Raw genomic sequence first — 19125 nt, forward strand, 5'->3', positions numbered from 1 at the left:
AGCATAGAAATCATGGGAGTTGGACCTGCCAAGGCCTGTGGGTATTTCCACTGCTATGAAAGGGGAGATTGCTATCCCTGTATAAGTAATTCTTGTGTAAGTCCATTTACAGCAGTTAAAAAAGCCTTTGAAATCAATTGATGTTTTAACTCCTCAGATTGCAAAGAAGAGCTCCTTGAGCCCCAGGCTGCTGCTCTTCATAGGTGTAGTATGATCGTAAAAGTAGGCTTATACAATTTTAGCAGTACTTGAGGTTAGCTTTATGGGAAGGTACAAACATAAATGAATACTCAGGAAAACATAAAAGTACAGTGATTACTAAGCAGCAATAAATATTTTTGTGTATCTTAAGAAGATTAAACAAATATATATGGCTGCCATATTATTTTTTTTTTTTTTTTACTGAGAGTGATGACTGAGATGCAAGTACATTTTTGTCTTAGCTCTGGCATAATTTTTTATCAAATTAAAATGGAATCAGTCTAATTTAATCATATGCAAGTGGCAGGGCAGCAGCTGTTTTAAAAGCTGACAAAATCTGAAAAAATATAATAATAGCTTTGAAAATAGTTTTAAAATTTCAGGAATATTTTAAGAACATCTATATAAAATAGCTGTTATGACCAGCAGTTGAAGAAATTTAATTTCATAAATACTTGGTAGCTAAACACATTCCACAGCTTACTCAATAAAGAGACTTGTACTGCATTTCAGCAGACATTTTAGCCCAGGAGTCTCTTCAGTGAGACTGATGGGACTCAAGGTCTCATTGCACCTTCAGGTTGAAGATTTCCTTAAACCTCACTTTATAAACCTTTTTACCTAGGATCTTGTTTCTTTGACTCTTGGTACTTGATATTTTCCTTGTTGTCATCCTCTCTTTTATCACTTACTTAGCAAGTAACTGACTCTGCTGTAGTTTGTCATCCCAATTATGAGGTTAAGTAGGAACTTTTCATCTTCAAGGCAGACCAGTTGACTTTGATCTAGTGTTTTAATTTTGATTTATTTTAGTCCTGCATTGGGCTTCAGAATCATTGTGGGATTTCAAAGTGTTTTCTATATTTATCTTAAATAGTCTTTTATTCTATAGCCTTATTCTTTTTTAGTTATCTGACAAACTCATGTATATTCTTTCATTAAATAACTGCAAATTTACTTGACTAATGCTCTATAATTTTGGATTTACTTTGAAGATTATATTTTGGTTGGTTTGTTTTGGCAGCTTCTGATATCTTCTTAAATCTTTGTGTAACTGAAATTCTTTGATTTGTACAATGGTTGGCCCTGTAAAGATGTAGAGAGTTTCAAGGCTACTTTTTCTGAGGTGGTGGTGTACCTGAGGTTTTCCAAGATTTAAGTGAAAATACATCTCTTTCTTACTCTTTTGATGTTTTGTTCATATTGTTTGGGTTTTGGTGAGCAGAGACCTAATAAAGGAGTCAATTTTTATACATTGTATACATTAGGCTATTGTCTAAAACATGAAGTCAAGATCCAATACAGTATTTTAAGTCCCCAGTCTGTTGGAGCAGCTCTATCTAAAATTGTGATCCAGCTCTCACACTTCATAGAGAATTCCAATTCTCCCTGTTTATACAGCTATGGTTTTGCCATCTCCCCCACACCCTACCCAATGAAAGTACAGGTACCACAGTGGCTTCCCACGGCATTCTGTATTAATTATTTTACACAAATTTATTTGAAAGTTCAATGGGGTTTTAATGGACTGTAGGCACATTTGCTTCTAAGAAATTATGTATGGTGGGTCAGAAAAAAGTCTAGGAATAAATTATTATGAAATTCTCAAGGTCTGTATTGTAAGACATAGTGAGGTACATCTTAAAATTTGAAAAATTTCAAAGTCTTAAATTATTTGCAAATTATTCATTTGATAATTTGAAAATGTTTCCCTGCACATGCAGTTATGGCTCTAACAAGACAGTTTAATATATGTGTTTGCAGGCACCATAATGAGAACATAATATTATATTTTCTATGAAAAGAGAAGGGGTAGTACTTTGAGGAGAGGGAATTGTGTGGAGTCTGTTTTAACCCAGGAAGTTGATGAATGTTTTGTACACGTAAAAAGAAGGAGCAGAGGAAGGAACACCTGCTTTTTGCTAGGACAGGAAGATGAAAAAACATAGTTTTAACTTAAAGTTTCAGCGGACATGAAGTTTTATAGCTTGCCTGATCATAGTTATCACCAACACTTGGAATTAACAGAGCTTTGGTCATTAGAAGTTGAATGCCCTCAGCAGTGCACATCTAAGCAATTAGGTCATGACCAAAGTGACCCAAACAGAAATTGTAACATTTGCTTCAGTGGGCATCGATTTTAAGTCTACTTGCCTAAGAAATGAGGTAGCAAGGATGCAGCAGTCCTTGGTAGATGATTAAAACACCTGACAGCTGTCAGAATCTTAATGTGAACAGCATACAGCTTTTGGGAAGAAACAATAACACAGAAAAAGAAAACAGAGAAACAGCAGATGTATTTAGAAGAGAGTAGTGGAATATCTGCCTTGCATTCTATCTGCCATAGATCTCGTTACACTTTTAATTTATGCTTCCTTTCTCTTTTTTCTCAGTCTGCATTTGTAGTCACATTGTTTTAACATGTGCAGATGCCAGTATACTTCGAAACATTCCTTTATATACTGTTTTATTTCTTAAAACAAATATGCGCATGTAGCTGCGTGATATTAAATATTTTGTAATATTTGTTACCCTCATAAAAAAGGGAGATAAAATGTTGTGACCTGATGGTGTAGGGTTTTTTGGGGTTTTTTTATTCTTACAGGTTAGTGCAACCTGTAACTAAAATTGTTTAACTGTTATAACCTGTAGTAACAAAACTGTGAGAATAATGTGTCCCTAAAATGAGAGGAAAATAATGTTAAAAAATTCTGGATGTGCTTACGTTCTAAACAAAAAATCCTCTAGTTCTAGCATGGCTGTTAGTTTTAAAGTTGCTTTTTCTGTTTTCACAGGTGATAATGCATGTCGTGTTAATAATGGAGGCTGCAGCACTCTTTGTTTAGCCATTCCTGGAGGCAGAGTTTGTGCCTGTGCTGATAATCAGCTTTTGGAGGAAAACAGTACAACGTGCATGAGTAAGATTTTTAAAGAATATCTGAGTTGATACTACTGTTAAGGGATCATGTCAAATATGAAAATAAAACAAGAAAGTGCAGTCTTCTAGAGGCTTTTTCCCGTTCTGTAAGACAAAGAAATAATCCTTGAATAAAGATTCTAATTGAAGACATTTTATTAAATATAATACAGATTTTTCTAAAACGACAAAATATTAAATACACAACATTTGAGGATAAAATGCATTGGAAAATATTTCAGAATGTCTGGTATGATAAAGAACTTAAATATTTCACTGAACTCTTTTAAAGAATATCAGAAATACCAGAAAATGTTGTGATTAAACCTCTATAAACTGGTTTCATATTATTGTATGGATTAAGTATCTTAAATTGAATTCTGGCTTAGAAAATGTTCGTGCTGAAACTGTTCGTAAAACATGTCAAGCAGATATATTTGTATATAATACGACCTGACACAGACTACACAAATTTTACTGTCTTTTTCTTAAATCTCTTCCTTGGATATCTTCATCGAAACACCAATAAAAAAATAAATCTGTTAATAATAAAATGTGGATTTTAAATTAAAAATAATAACTCATCGGATTATACAGATATATTATATAGACTTACTCAAAATTCTCTTTTTTTTTTTTTTTTTAATCTCATTGATCTATTTCTTGAAGCGTAGTGTGTAAAACTTTAGGTCTCCAGCAATAAGCCTAGCAGAGATGAGTAAAGCATAAGGATTATTTCATAACACGATGAATATTATTGAGCTTGCAATTACCTTGAATTTGACCCAAATACATGGCTGGCAGAGCCATCACTGTTGCTAAAGAAAATTATTTTTCTTTTTAGCAGAAAATACTGGAAGGAAAATTAGGAAGAGAGGTTAGACACTTTCAGACCTGAACAAAGCAGGTTTCCTGCTTTTTTCCCCAACACACTTCATTGCCCGGCTCTTTCCAAGGACTTTCGTGTTCCTCATAGGGTCATAGAGTGATGTGTGGTATTTACACATTAAGCATTCTGAACCTTATGTTGAGAAATGTATCTGTCTGGATTTATCAATAAGCTTGCAGCTCACTACTTAATTCTACCTCAGTAGAATTCTATCCTTTCTTCTTTGCCGAGTCTGTACCAGTGCATAATGCAGGTGTTTGAGTTGTTGCTTGGATACAAGAATCAGCTTTTCAGTAATCATTTTCTAGCCCTTTAATGTGCACCAGAATTTGGTCTGTGTCGGTAAGAATATTTTCTTTTCACTGGTGATGAGGCATTGCAATATTTTAAACTGATATTTTTACACTATCATCTAAGCTCCAATTTAAAAAACAATTTGAGTGCCATTCTGTTCTGGGTTCTTCCATTAAAAATATATTGCCTCAACCATACACTCAGATATGCATGCTGCTACAGGCTTCAGCTGGAATTACCTCAAATATGCAAAGTTTACTAAAAAATGTTCTGAAGAGTGATAACAAGAATTTATATCTATTTATGTAGAGGTAGTATTGCATTCTGTATGTATCAAGCTGATAAAATAGATCTGCTTCTTGGATGTTTTTCCTAGTTAAACATGGAGAAGTGCTACCGCAGTTGTGCAAAGCTGAACAGTTTCAGTGTAACAACAAGCGCTGTATCCAAGATCGCTGGCGCTGCGATGGGGATGATGACTGTCTGGATGGCAGTGATGAGCATTCTGAAATTTGCTGTATGTATGCTTTTGCATTTTAACCCACAATTCATACTTTATTTTAAAAATTACAAAATGATGTAAGTATGAGGGGAGTCAAACAAAAGTGATCATCCTTAAGTCATTCATGTAAATCTTTCATTTTCTCTTTTTTCCTGCATATAATAATAGTAGTCCTTTCAAATGACACATATACTCGTTTCATACCATAGTACAGAGCAGTCATCTTTTCATTTTGATATCATAATTTTTGATTATTTAGATGTTTGTATTTTTTGCTTTGTTTCCCATTATTGTATTTTTTTTTTTTTTATATGGGTCAGAGCATAATTCAGGTTGGAAGGAGCCTCAAAGTATCTCTAGTCCAACCTTCATAAAGCAGGGCCAACCTCACCTCAACCTCTAGGAAAGTCGTGAAGCGATTAGTCCCGGAAACCATTTCCAAAAACACAAAGGACACGAAAGTGATTGGGAGTAGTCAGCATGGATTTATGAAGTTGAAGTCATACTTAGCCAACCTCATAGCCTTCTGTAGTGCTGTGACTAGCTTGGTGGATGAGGGAACAGCAGTGGATATTGTTTATCTCAGCTTTAGTAAGGCTTTTGACACTGTCTGCCATAACATCCTCATAAACAAGCTGACAGAGGATTAGGGTAAGTGGACAGTGAGGTGGATTGGAAACTGTCTGTACAGCCAGACCTCAGGGCTTGTCGTCAGTGGCACAATGTCCAGTTGGAGCTAAGTCACTGGCAGTGTAGCCCGAGAGTTAATGCTGGGGCCAGTAACATCCTCATTAATGACTTGGACAGAGTGCACACTCAGCAAGTTTGTGGATGATACTGTTGGTGGGCAACAGGCTGATCGTTAGCCAGCAATGCACTTCATGGCATAGAAGGCCAGGAGCATCCTGGCCTGCTTTAGGAAAAGCATCGCCAGCAGGTTGAGGGAGGTGACTCTTCCCCTCTACTCAGTTTGATGAGGTCGTATCTGGAGGATGGTGTCCAGTTCTGAGCTCCCCAGTATGAAAAAAGATAGGGACTTACTGGAGCGAGTCCAGGAAAGGACCACTAAGTTGATTAAGTGACTGGCACATCTGTCCCAGAAGTTGGGAGAGCCGGGGTTCAGTCTGGGAGAAGGGAAGGCTCAATAGGGAACTTACCAATGTGTATAAATACCTGATGGTAGAAAATGGACTCAAGAGCAGGCAGCCAGGCTCTTCTTAGTAGTGCCTACTAGGAGGACAAGAGGTAAGAACACAAATTGAAAAGCATGACATTTTATCTGAACACAAGAAAACATGTTTTTTACTGTGAGGATAGTCAAACTCTGGAATAGATTGCCCAGAGAGGTTGTGGAGTTTCTGTCTGTGGAAATACTTGAAACTTACATGGACACGGTCCTGGGAAACCTGCTGTAGTTGGGCCTGGCTTCAACTGGGGATTGGACTAGGTGACCTGAACAGGTCCCTTCCAACCTTAAACGTTTCTGTTTCTGTATTTCTGAAAAACAAAACAAAAAAAACCCCAACAAAACCCCCCACAAAAACAAATCACAAACGGCCCCCAAAACCAAACCAAACCAAAACCAACAAAAAACCCCAATCCCACACACACTTCCAGTTTTAAATTAGATTTTTTAATTAGATTAGATTTTTTAATTTAAATTAAAAATTTTAAAATTTAAATTTAAATGTACTTTGTCTTTAAAAGTACAGTTTTACTAGAGCTGTAATTTTTTACTGTAGAGGAGTCCTGATGTTGAAATGAAAAATAATAGAAAACATACCAATTACATATCTGTGTCATTCCTGGAAGACAGTTAGGTAGCCTGCTATAAAATCAGAGTTGCAGCAGTGAAAATTCCTTTTCTTACTCAATTTGTTGCAATGCTTCCTTTTTCTGTCATTAGATCGTTTCTTTAAACCAAATCTCCTTTACTGAAATGAAAATACATTATATTTTTCCTATCAACTGTAGACATTGATGCACTCTTCTACTGTGCAGCATTGTTGTGTGTGTCTGAAAGCTCTTATCGCAGGCTCTCATTCTTATCTCTTTGAGACAAAACAGCTCTAATCTGTTATTTTTATTTTTTTCCAGTAGATTATGTATTTTTGTAGATTTCATTGCTCTTTTCTGAACTTTGCCATGTGATCCTTGGGGTTTGGATGTCCAAAACTGGATCTGTGTACTTCTGCCGACGCCTTTGGGAAGCTAGTTAGTCTGAGAGAACATGTTTGTGAGGGTTGATAGTCCTGTTTATGCCTCCTTGGGTAAATCCTACCTGCTTCACACTGGCCTGATGTTGCCGATGCTGAGCTTGTGATTCTCTGTAATGTCTGCATCTTTCTCTGTATGGCTGTTACATATTTTTTCTTTTTTTCCTGCATTTATATATTTTGATAGCTCCATGTAGTAGTCATTACAGATTTCAGCCCTGACTCTTTCCAAAATATTTGTCCAGTCCTGAATTCTAGTGCTTACTAACATTGTATTTTAATACCAAGGACTCTTACACTTAAGTAAGAAGCTCAACTAATAAAGACAGTGAGAATGAAAATCTTTTGGCAGAGTTGACTTTATTCTCATTTAAATTAGTGTAATTTAGGCCAGTTGATTGATCAAAGTTTGTAATTCTCAAAGGATTTACACAGATATAAATGAAATCATAATCTGGTCCCAAATCTGGATGTGATACATAGTTTAAGTGGCCAGTATGATACCAGTAATCTCTTTTCAGCAGTTGCTATAGTAACTTTAGTAGTTCTTTTTGAGTTAGTCTGAAATATTGGCAATTATGAATAGAATATACACACATGTTAGTAAATGTATATGAGCAAAAAATTAAGTACCATTTAAAACAATATCTATGTCTAGTATTGGAAGTCAGATTTTTTTTTTAAAAGTCTTCAAGTTTAATGTTATTACATGGATGATAAAGTTTTGTTCTCCAGTCACAGTGCAAACTAGGTTGCTTCATAAGTATTATGAAACTTGGAATACTTTTCTGCTAGGGTTATTAATTCATCTTTACTTACAGTGTTCTTGCACCCACCACACAAAACGCTCATGAAGGGTTCATGTGCTATTGATATCACACTCGCTCTGTGTTGTTTTCCGTCGGAAGAATGGGTAAAAAGGTCAAAGATAAAAGCTACTGAAATGTCAAGGATAAGCCTGCAAGATGTCCTTTCATTTTAAATACCGTTTGTTTCCAGATATATGTTAAACTTTAAAAAAAAAAAAGAGGCTGTGGATGGCTGAGTCGGTGGAAAATAGCTTGAGATTATTTTTAACCCTGCGTTTGAAACTGTGTGTAGTTTACTGCTCTTGTGTAGATCAAGATTAGCAAGATCTGCTAATAATAGATCCTGCTATTAGCACTTACTACAGCTGCAAGAGCAGACCAGTAGTATTTACATAATTCCTCTGCATTCAGTCTTCACCCTTCCCATGATACTTGGTAGCTAGCAAAAACATGTTTCTGAGATACCTTGTTCACTCTTGAATACCAGATTTTTTGGTCAGTTTTACACTTTGTTGCATATTTCACTTTTTGACACCTACAATTTCACAGTAAGTAAACAGCAGATAGATATGTGGCCATTGACAGTAATGTGCATCATTTTAGAAGCAATTTATAACCTGCCCAAATCCCTGCTCACCGTGGTATAATATTTTGGATATGCACTTAGCTACTTGCATCTGTTCCCATTGGTGGTTTGTTTTGTTTATGTGCACTTCAGTTTGCAAACCTCATCACGTTGATAAAAGGTGATCGAGGACGTTTTTCTTTAAGGAAATAGCAACATTGTAAAATGCTGCTACCTTTTATCACCTACTAGTTAATAGAAGAGGATCTCCATATTGACATTAGTATGATAGGAGGATCTTTACTATGTATTGTTTGATTTATGATTGAAGTACTGCAATATTTTTAAATTGACTGGTTTTCTGAACAATTTTTATATCATGGTGATTATATATGCAGGAAAACCATACTAACTGCAGCACCAGGGAATACTATTTAATGTATTATTTTCAGGTGGTTTTCTCTGATTATTTTCTTAGGAAAAAAAACTATTTTTTTTTTTCTCCCCAGTCAATCATAGCTGTCCTGATGATCAGTTTAAGTGCCAAAATAATCGCTGCATCCCCAAGAGGTGGCTTTGTGATGGAGCCAATGATTGTGGTAATAATGAAGATGAATCAAATAAAACCTGTGCAGGTAAAAATTTTACTTACTTGTGCATAACTGCAATTCCATAAATAGTTCAAGACTGCTCTGAACTGAACTGAACCAGTCTGCTACTAGTAATCTGATTATTGCAATTTTAAATTAATTCAGATTTTGATGCCACTAAGGCAGGAATATAAATTATATTTTACTTAATCCTTGTGCTTGACTGTGCTTTCCAAAGTAATTCAGCACTTAATTTATCCATATGGGTTAACTGTCAAAGCGCTGCTTAGGTACAAACTTGTCCCTGCTAAATCTTTTTTGGCAGTTAGAATTTTGTTTGTTAACATGCTGTGATGAGTGCCATGTCACTGGTAAATTTTATTTTATGCTGACAAAAGCATAATTAGTTATTCATTTTCCCCTTGGTAGCTTGAAATTGTTTTCATTTGTAAGTTATTAACTGTATAGTAGATTTTTTGGGAAATACCAAGATGAAGATTGTTTACTTATTCCACTGCAATAAATCATGGAGTTCCAAGTCTGTCCTTTGCTTATGTGGAGGTGATGTTTAGTGCTGCTCTGTAGAGTACACTAAACAGTCACTAAATATCTGATGTACAAAATACCAGACACCAATAAGCTGATGACTGTTTTAAACTGAAATGCAGTGACAGACAACATGCATTGTGTATTAATATATTCCCTGAACTCATTCTCCTTGATTTAAATTTTCATATGTGTAATAACCCGTTCACTTTGTTATTTGTACGGTTTGGCTAAAAGCCCTTTAGTGCAAATGCTGCAGACCTATAGTGTCCATATCACCTCTACAGTGTTATTGCAGATTGTAATACATCTTGATATCTTTTGACATTCAACTGTTTGCTTGTAGGATAAGAGTCTGATTTGAAGATCATATTTTACATCCCTATGTCAGCTGGCTGTGCGTTGCCTTTTGTATTCTTGTTTTTCCTTTAATTCCTGCAGTGGCAAACACTATTCATGTTTAAAAAAATACTTTTTTGTAATATATTAAAATTCTATTCTTCTATTGTATTTCGGGGTATTTCTATGAAGAAACACAAAAGTGGTAATTGAGAATAGCAAATGAAGAAATGTTCTTTTGATTATTGGGGTTTCTGATGTATCAGTCATTTTTTTTAAAGTGTGGAATCGCATATAGATGAACTCTAAAAGCTTAAATTTGGAATCAAATTCTGTGTCACTGTCACTGCCATTGTAGTTATGGGTTCATATTTTGAATAAACAAAATTATAAGTAATGTCAGTTTTACATGTTAGATTTTTATTGAAGCTTTACTGTCCTTCAGCTTTCAAAGTAATTTATGTAGTTACATGGCATGATCTCTTTTAGTGGTCTTTATTTCTTCAGAAGACAGACATACATCATTTCCTTTAATGGATCACTACAGTTGCATATTTGCAAAGGCAAAGATTCTAAGAACAGTGAAGCCAGGCACATCACATACATGCTATAATACCATTTTTCTGTGTAAATATGAATCTCACTAGATCATTATTTATGTTACACAATACAATTTTTTAATATTCCACTTGTAAGTTAGACATTTTTATGCCCTGAATTTTGTTTACTTCCACTCTAGCACTAATGTTATTTAATCAACCATTAATGCTTTTCTACCACCTAGTTTTATGTAATTACATATAAAACTTCATGTCCTCATATGTTGAAGAAACCACTAAGAATTCTACATAACAGAGGCAGAACACAGTCCTGCAGATGACCTCAATTTTCTCTCGAATCAAAGCAGGTGAACGATGTTTAGTCAGATCAGGTAAAATGAGCAGCAGGCCAGGAGATGCCCTCCAGATACAGACATGCCGCAAGAGACCTAACAGATGTAGTCTATTTCCCTTGCATTTTTGGAGTGTTTTGTTTTGACAGCAAGAACGTGTCAGGTTGACCAATTTTCTTGTGGGAATGGACGCTGTATTCCAACATCATGGCTATGTGACAGGGAGGATGACTGTGGAGATGAAACCGATGAAATGACATCCTGTGGTAAGTAAATTTTCTTTTGGGGAAAAAAGTAAAATTATTCTATAAAAAGGTAGACACATACGGATGTCCTTTCACATGAACTGATGGATAGAAAAAGTATGAGGGGCATTTTTGGTTTGATATGAACTGACAATATTCTTTCTGAAATAGCACAAGGAACTTATTTGATTAATAAATAAACCCAAAGCAGAGGCTGCATTTTTTATTACTAAGTTTTTAAATACAATACTAAATATGCACATCAGTGAACTTTTCTAACTTACAGCTCGTTATCAAATACTGTGTCCTGGTTTCAGCTGGGATAGAGGTTTTTTTCTAGTAGCTGGTATAGTGCTGTTTTTCGGATTTAGGATGAGAATAATGTTGATTACACACTGATGTTTAAGTTGTTGCTAAGCAGTCAAGGACTTTTCAGCTTCTCCTACTGCCCTGCCAACAAGAAGGCGGAGGGCACTCAAGAAGCTGGGAGGGGACACAGCCAGGACAGCTGACCCCAGCTGGTCCAAGAGATATTACATACCAGATGATGTCATGTTCCATATATATAACTGGGAGGTGGGCTGGGAGGCAGTTTGGCTCAAGAACTAGCTGAGTATAGGCTTCGATTGTGAGCAGTTGTGCTGTGTATCACTTGTTTTCTATATTCTTTTTTTATTATTATTTATTATTGTCTTCCTTTTATATCCCATTAAACTTTGTGTCAACCCACAAGTTTTACTTTTTTTTTTTTTCCTTTTTTATTCTCTCCCCCATCCAACTGTGGGGAGCGAGCGAGAGCTGTGTGGTTGTTTCAGCTGCCTGCCAGGTTAAACCACAACATACTGTCACCCTCAAAAATTGATATTTGTCTCAGCCGCATACCTCTTCACATGGGGCCCCTCAGCATATTCCAGATGTCAATAAAATAAGACTGTTTCAAGTCTGAACAGAAGGATATTTTATGTTGTATTTTGCCGAAAAAATTAGTTTTTCTTGGTTAAATCATGAGAGAGTATCAGCAGCTCTGCTGATTGCTGCTTTACCAAGAGGTGCACGGTCTCTAATCGGCTGTTTCCAAACAATTAAGATTTTTATAAGTCAGCAAGACTGCCTTCATCTGTTTGGCAGGTCACAGGTAAGTGCTGTGAGTCTGAGAGCAAAAGGGTCAATGAGCTGTCTGCAAAATATTGTATCAGGGTTTTCCCTGTTTACAAGGTAATATTTGTGATATTATTTGACTTACTAATGTGAATTAGTATGTGTGTAACGATATAAAAGGATATGTTTCTGAAATGGCTTTTCAAGAGTTTTCAAGAAAGAATGCTGACTGATTATTTTAGGAGCTTCAACCATGTAAACATGAAGTGACAGGTTCTGCACAAAAAGACAAAATCTAAAGTGTACTTGTGAGGATACTTAGTAGTTAGACCTGTATTTTTCTCAGGTACAGCTGATATTCTAATGATTCACTGCTATAAAAATGCAGTTTCTTAATCAAAATCAAACTATGAAAGCAATGTAGTTGATAAATCATTACCTTTTTTTTTTTTTTTGCTTTTTTGAAACTTCTTGCTGCTGTAAGCCTTTTCAGTAGAGTTCTATTACTGATAACAGTTTTTTCTGCCAAAATCTCAATACCTACAAAGCACTTGCAGTGGAGACCGAGAAAATAAGAGAAAGTAAATGCATAAATGAAAGTCACAGCCTGATGCCATGATGCCCTGTGTGCCATAAACATAAATCTCCAAGACATCAATTACCAGACGATGTATGGAAGGTATTATGTAGGATCCAATCAGTAAATTCTGTTCATCCATAATCCCTTAAGTTTGTTTAATTTTGAATTATTCATTACTGGCAACCAGCTAATACCCATTAGTTGGGTTTACATTGATACTTTTTAAGTCCATATGTAATTCTCAGCATCTCCTTCTATGACTGCATTCAAGAGTTTTCAGGATTTTTACATGTAAATAGATGTTATGTTTCCTAGAATATTCACGTGCTTTCTCTTGCCTTATTTTTTATTACTTCCTTCCTTTTTCTTCTTTTAATAGTGATAGGAACCAAAAGAAAAAAAAAATCAAGCTAATTTTATATTGACAGTAATTGATATCTGATCAGTTACTTCAAAATAGATTACATATTTGATAAAATCTAAATCAAAACAAAATCATTATGTGAATAAAAATGAGAATACTATTAAGGTAGTCTTCTAATTGCCATGCTTCAAGTAATATCTGTTGTGTAGAGAGGTAGAATAGGTGTTCCCAGAGGACTCAGTGTATTTTGCAGTCTCTAAAATTATTCTGTGTAATGGGACAGTGTGGCACTTGGTACTATAATAGTCTATCTGACTAGCTGTACCTTGTGTTCTCAAACACCTTATTGATAAGCAGCTGCTAATGACATCTTTGTAATTTCTTTCCCATGTGTTTTGTTTGGTATCCTGTCAGCTGATCTGGAATATTTCTTCAGATCATTTAACCAGCATTTATTTCACCTGCTGTTTTTCAGTTTGACCAAACTTTACATATGTTTCATGGTTTAGAATATTGTTTATTTATTCTTGAGTACTGTGGTTGTGCAGATGTGTCATTTTTCATTCTGCCTTACAATTTGATGGCTAATGGACATATTAATTGCATGTATTTAACTATTTTTTTTTAGTGGTATATATTTTCTTCTATGAAACAGTTTAAAATTCTCCTTGCATTCACAATTTTTATATGGAAAATCATGGTTTGCTTTTTGGTACCATTACAAATCGTTGATTTTTAAGTGCACCAGTCTTCAGCTATGAATACCTTTTGGCTCCTATTGATCCAAGAACTTACGCATAATTATATTGACATATAGCTGGGGTAAGCAGGACTGGAAAGATGATGCCAGTATCATAATGCATACACTTTTTGTTAAGATACAACTAGATTTACTAAGAAGCATGACATTTCTGAAAATTTGAAAAGAGACCCTCCTTGTTTTTCAACTACTTTCCTAAAGGAAACAAGACTTGTGGTCATTTTTTGTGTCCATCTGCCTATCAGTTCAGTGTCATACCATTTGTACTCAATAACAGAAGGGTGAAAGAAGTATTGAAGAACTGGAGCTTTTACAAGACATCTGGTTAGCAGAGAGAAAGGAGATTGGTGTCTACACTGTGGAGAGACTTCACTGTGAGGCACCATCCGTGCTTGCTTTGTCTGCAGGGCAATAGGCGCAGGGATGGCTGTGAATCAGCTACAGGATGTGCATCTCTGCTGGAAATAAGGAAAGGAAAGGGGTACTGGGGAGACCATAGGGACAATGAGGAGGAAGTGTTGTGCCTGTCCTCTAGGATGTCAGAGGGAGCTGAGGGTGATGGTGGAGTCTGGGGCTGTGAGAAGCAAACACTGGAGATGCTGCAAAGCATCCTTGGAAAGACTGGTGGGCTGAGAATCATGAGATGGGTGGTGGGGGTGAGGATAATCACAATTCATTTTAATTAGTTTCTGTCTCTTTATACAGATCTTGGGTAGACACATGAAGATAAAATAAAGTCATTAAGACATTCATGTATGGAAAAGGGGAAAATTACATTTAATATGAGTTATTTCTTTAGAAAAAATATTGAACAGCTACAAAGCAAAATTAAAAATTGCTTTCAGCTTTGCTTGAAGCACAAAAGGCATATATTGTAGCTAAGTACCATCGTAGTTGCGCATCTCCATTATTTGTCTTGGAACAGATTTTTGTCATCACTGTAATATGTTCCCCCAAGAAAAACAAAAAAAACTTTCTAGGAATAATTGACAAAGTGTTGCCATTAGTGTTAACTTTTCTTCCCACCCTTTTCTGAATTGAAGGAGAATAATCACTTCAGTCTTATGCTCTTGGTGATCTCTAAATTTTCCTATTTGATGCAGCTGATTTGGTTTCGTGCTTCCTACGTGACTTTTTTTTAAGACAAACTTCCCCTGAGTTTTTGTAAAAAAAGAAAAAAAGCTTTTGAATTAACTTTAAAATATTTTCTGCACCAAAGACGGCAGGAGACAGCAAACCCATGTCAGAAATTCATTGACTTCTATGACTATTTCAATTCTTGTCCTAAGGAAATGTAACATTTATGTGGCATGCTTTAAAAGTTTAGAAATACTCTTCAGTACTAATTACACAGCCTAATTCTTAAAATATCTGTGAAGTTTAGCTTTGCCGTCTCAGTTGTAGTGTTGTTACAATCCGATGTAGCTAGAGCAACCTAATGAGGAATACATTTGGAGATTTGTTCTAATCTTGGGCAGTTTTGGTATGGCTGACAGGACTATGCACCATCTTGGACGTTTCTTTCTGTTGCATTTAGGATGTATCATGTAGGAATTTCCAACCTGAAATCCTTCAGTGAAGGGCAAACTTGCCTTTAAGTAGCAGCTCAGGCAGATTGTTCGTGTTGTCATGTTTGGTTTGCATCAAGTATCAGTTACTGAGAGGTGTGGTCTTCTCTTGATGGTTTGTATAGAGAATTTAGCCTCCTCCTTATTCCTTTTGAATCAAGTTAGACTTTCAGATTGTTTCCTACGAACTGCCAGATAGAGTGGATCTTGTGTTTTCCAAACTGAATGGGTGCAAGCACCGTTTAACATCTTAATGGTATGAACGCATACCTAGCTATGTCATTGGTTTTAGAAGAAAAAGAAGCCTGAAAAAATTAATGTTGTTCTATGTGAAACAAAACCAAATCTCTGTGTGTAATATAGATAAATCTCTACTTTATGAATGATATTGTCTCAGTTTTCTACTACTTTATTGGAATGGTTGGAGGAAATGATTGTAAACACTGACATTTTAATTTTGGATTTTATTATGTCAGTGTACAGTAACTTTATTTCTTGACTGTTCTTTTGCTTGGTACTCAACTTTCTCATTTTATAGCCTTCCATTGACTGTCTTTTACAGGAAGTGCTATTGCAATTGGAGAACTTTTTTTGTATAAATCAAAATGTTGAAAATACCGTTTGTATCAGTCATCAAGCTATAATTAGTCATAAATATTAGCATGCTTAGTGGCAAAGACAGCCCTGGTCTGATGGGAATATAGGACCATGTTATATGACACACAATAATGCATTTCAGTGGTCCATGTTGAGGAAGGATAGGGTTTAGACTAGTATTTACAGTTAAAAGCGTTTTCAGCGTCTGGCCTTTTTCTTCTCGCCAGATTAAGTATCTGGCAACTGCAAATGTTTGATACAATACACTTGTGTAATTTATTTATAGAAGAATATTACCAAAGAGAATATACATTAAATAGTTTTATTTTTGAACATTTTCACAGAATTCCCAACATGTGAGCCGCTAACTCAATTTATATGCAAAAATGGAAGATGCATTAGCAGCAAATGGCTGTGTGATTCAGGCAAGTATCAAATGTTCTGTATCTGAAACAAATATGGTAGATACTACATAAATATTGCTTTGATACTCTTTTCATCTGAGACTGATATTGCCATTTTGGCTTGTAAGTTGTCAGAGAATAAATATAGTATTTTTAAATTACTGACCTGTCCTAGAAAATGGCAACATTGACACTTCATATAAGGAACGATGCAGTGGATATGGTAATAGTTACAAATAATATATTCTGTAGAATGAAGTGTGGTGTAAACTTTCATTACTAAAAAAAAAAAAAAAGCACCTAAGCTATTGCTTATGAAAGTATTTTCTACTTTTAGAAAACTAAGTAGTTCCAGTGACCAAAATATCTGATTTTTTGTTGTTTGTGGGCAAGTTCAATTTAATAAATAGCATCCCTCAAGAGGGAAGGCCAGGAAGACTTTACAATGTAGTTATTTCTTGTGTCTGAAAGTACGCATATTTGAATGACAGCTGTTCAAATGAATCTTTTCTCAGAGCTTGTGATCTGGGAGTGATGTCATGCCAATCTTAATAACATTGGCTTGGTTCTTCATCCACCATAGTCTTTGATACTACTATAACTTTGAGACTGACAGGAATTCGTAGCTGTAAATGGACAGATTCCCCAAATTATCACAGTGTGCTTACTGAAATTCTGTGCAAGGAGACCCTTTAGTTTTTACCTAACATATTTATCTTTTCCTTCCATTAACAATCACATTGCAATTATGGGAATTGCCTTAAGATTGTTGTAATGACTACAACATTAGAGTAATGAGAAACTACCTTCCACGCTTATTTACATGCTGCTGTCTTTTTCCACCTTGCACTGTTGCAAGTGCAGGGAAGCAACATTTGTGATACTACTGAAAAGAAATTCCGGCATCAGGTTTTCATTTTGGTTTATATGAAGCTTTTTGTGTGGGTACTTAATTAAGTTAACTTAACGAGTCACTGAAAATAAAGTAAAACCACTGTGTTTAGAAGCCCTTGTAGTTACATATGACTGAAGAAATTAAGAAAATCTACAGCCTTCTCATGCTCACTGGCATCTGTGATTGAATAACTGTGAATAAGTGTAAAGGGTTAGACTATCCAAAATGGCAGAGAGTCATGTGCTGTTGGTAAACTAGAGTTAAGGAATTACTTGCATTAGAAATAATTGTACCATATGCCTGTGGGCAGTAAACATACTATTTTATTTACTGCACATTATTTTTCTCTTGCCTTATAGGAAATATATTTTTCTCCTCACATGTTCTATTCATATTTTTTTATCTTTTAAAATAATAAAAAACCCCTGATATTTGCAGATGACGACTGTGGTGATGGAAGTGATGAACTAGGTTGTGTTCACTCGTGTTCTGCTGATCAGTTCAGATGTTATAATGGTAGATGTATCCCAAATCATTGGGCGTGTGACGGTGACAATGACTGTGGAGATTTCAGTGATGAAACCAAAACAAATTGCAGCAAGGAAGGTTAGCTTTTTTTTTCTTCTCACATTTTAATGCTTATAACCACAGAGAATATTATAAACACAAGGAACCCTTCTTCAGTCAATGGGAAAAGAGAAAATGCTTTTAACCTTGGTAAAGTTTGGAATGGAAAATATGTCAAGTGTAATTTGATAATACAGAAGTGTATCATAGAAGAAGAATGCATTTGAAAACAGAATGGGTATTATACTGAGATAAGTTTTGTAGTTTACTGAATTATGCTAAACGTGAATATTGTCCTTTTACAGAGATGCATGCTGCCTAGATAAAGAGGTAGTAAGCAGCAATCCTTATGTTACTATTTATATTTTCTGGGGGGGTTTATGCAGTAACACTCATTTTTTTGTGATCCAAGTTTTTGTTTTGGGGGTTTTTTTAATAGTGTTACTGAAGCATGAAAATATTTTAACCAACTACAATTCCATTTAAATGCCATACGTTGTATTTATTTGGGTGGGGAGAGAAAGGGAGAATGCTTGTAGCAAAGGATAAAGAATAATCAGAATAGAATGAGGGAATATTTTTCTCTCGTATTTTCCTCAGTGATTTTTCCACAGCAAAGTAATTATACATGATTTTATTGGTCCTTTTTCATGAGTTCATATTCTAAATCTTGTTGCAGATCTCATACAAATAGATGAATTAGCAGAATGCTGTGCAAGAGTAGCGTAAAGTCCTTAATTTTTATAAATTTACATAACATTACTTAATCTGTATCAAAATAACTGGTCTGGAACTAAACTACTCATGTTCCTCCCTGTTCATGTCCATCTCGGAGTTTAAAGTCCTGCTCTACCTTTTTATACAATACCGTATTATGTTGAGATTTGCACCACTGTCTCTGAAATAGCGCTGGTTTACACAGTTATTGTCAGTTCATACATCTTCTGTGTCCTGCTCTGCTATGTGATATACACTTGTCCAGCAATTTGTCTTTGCTTTACTAACTATAGAATGCAGGAATGCAGATTATTTGGGGGGGTAGGGAGGGGGGGAGGTAACTTTTAATAAAGTAAGCCATATATCTATAGACAATACTATAAGAATTTATTCAATTAATGCTTTTTGGTACAAACAGGAATGTAAACTTTATCAGTAGTTTCAAGTACATGTTATTGTTGTTAGTAGGTTATGAAATACTAGAAAAACTCACAGTGGTAATAGTTTAGAAAAGGAAGGCATGGATGAAATTGAAAAGGTCATCATCTAGAAAATACTTAATTCTTTAAG

General features: G+C 35.2%; 1 protein-coding gene across 7 annotated transcripts in view; it reads left to right on the forward strand.

Moving 5' to 3' along the window:
- LRP1B (LDL receptor related protein 1B) overlaps positions 1-19125 on the forward strand; it is a 738176-nt gene that overhangs the window by 463339 nt on the left and 255712 nt on the right. For all 7 annotated transcript variants that reach the window (XR_008577717.1, XM_054830556.1, XM_054830557.1 and 4 more), the window contains 6 exons: positions 2997-3119; positions 4678-4818; positions 8903-9028; positions 10910-11026; positions 16317-16397; positions 17710-17877. Coding sequence is in view for 6 of the 7 variants with exons in the window: in XM_054830556.1 (XP_054686531.1) it covers positions 2997-3119; positions 4678-4818; positions 8903-9028; positions 10910-11026; positions 16317-16397; positions 17710-17877 (756 nt within the window). In the remaining variant the exon portion in view is untranslated. The remainder of the gene's footprint in view (positions 1-2996; positions 3120-4677; positions 4819-8902; positions 9029-10909; positions 11027-16316; positions 16398-17709; positions 17878-19125) is intronic.

The sequence above is a fragment of the Grus americana genome, chromosome 6 (genome assembly GCF_028858705.1).
Source record: "Grus americana isolate bGruAme1 chromosome 6, bGruAme1.mat, whole genome shotgun sequence".
Taxonomy (NCBI): domain Eukaryota; kingdom Metazoa; phylum Chordata; class Aves; order Gruiformes; family Gruidae; genus Grus; species Grus americana.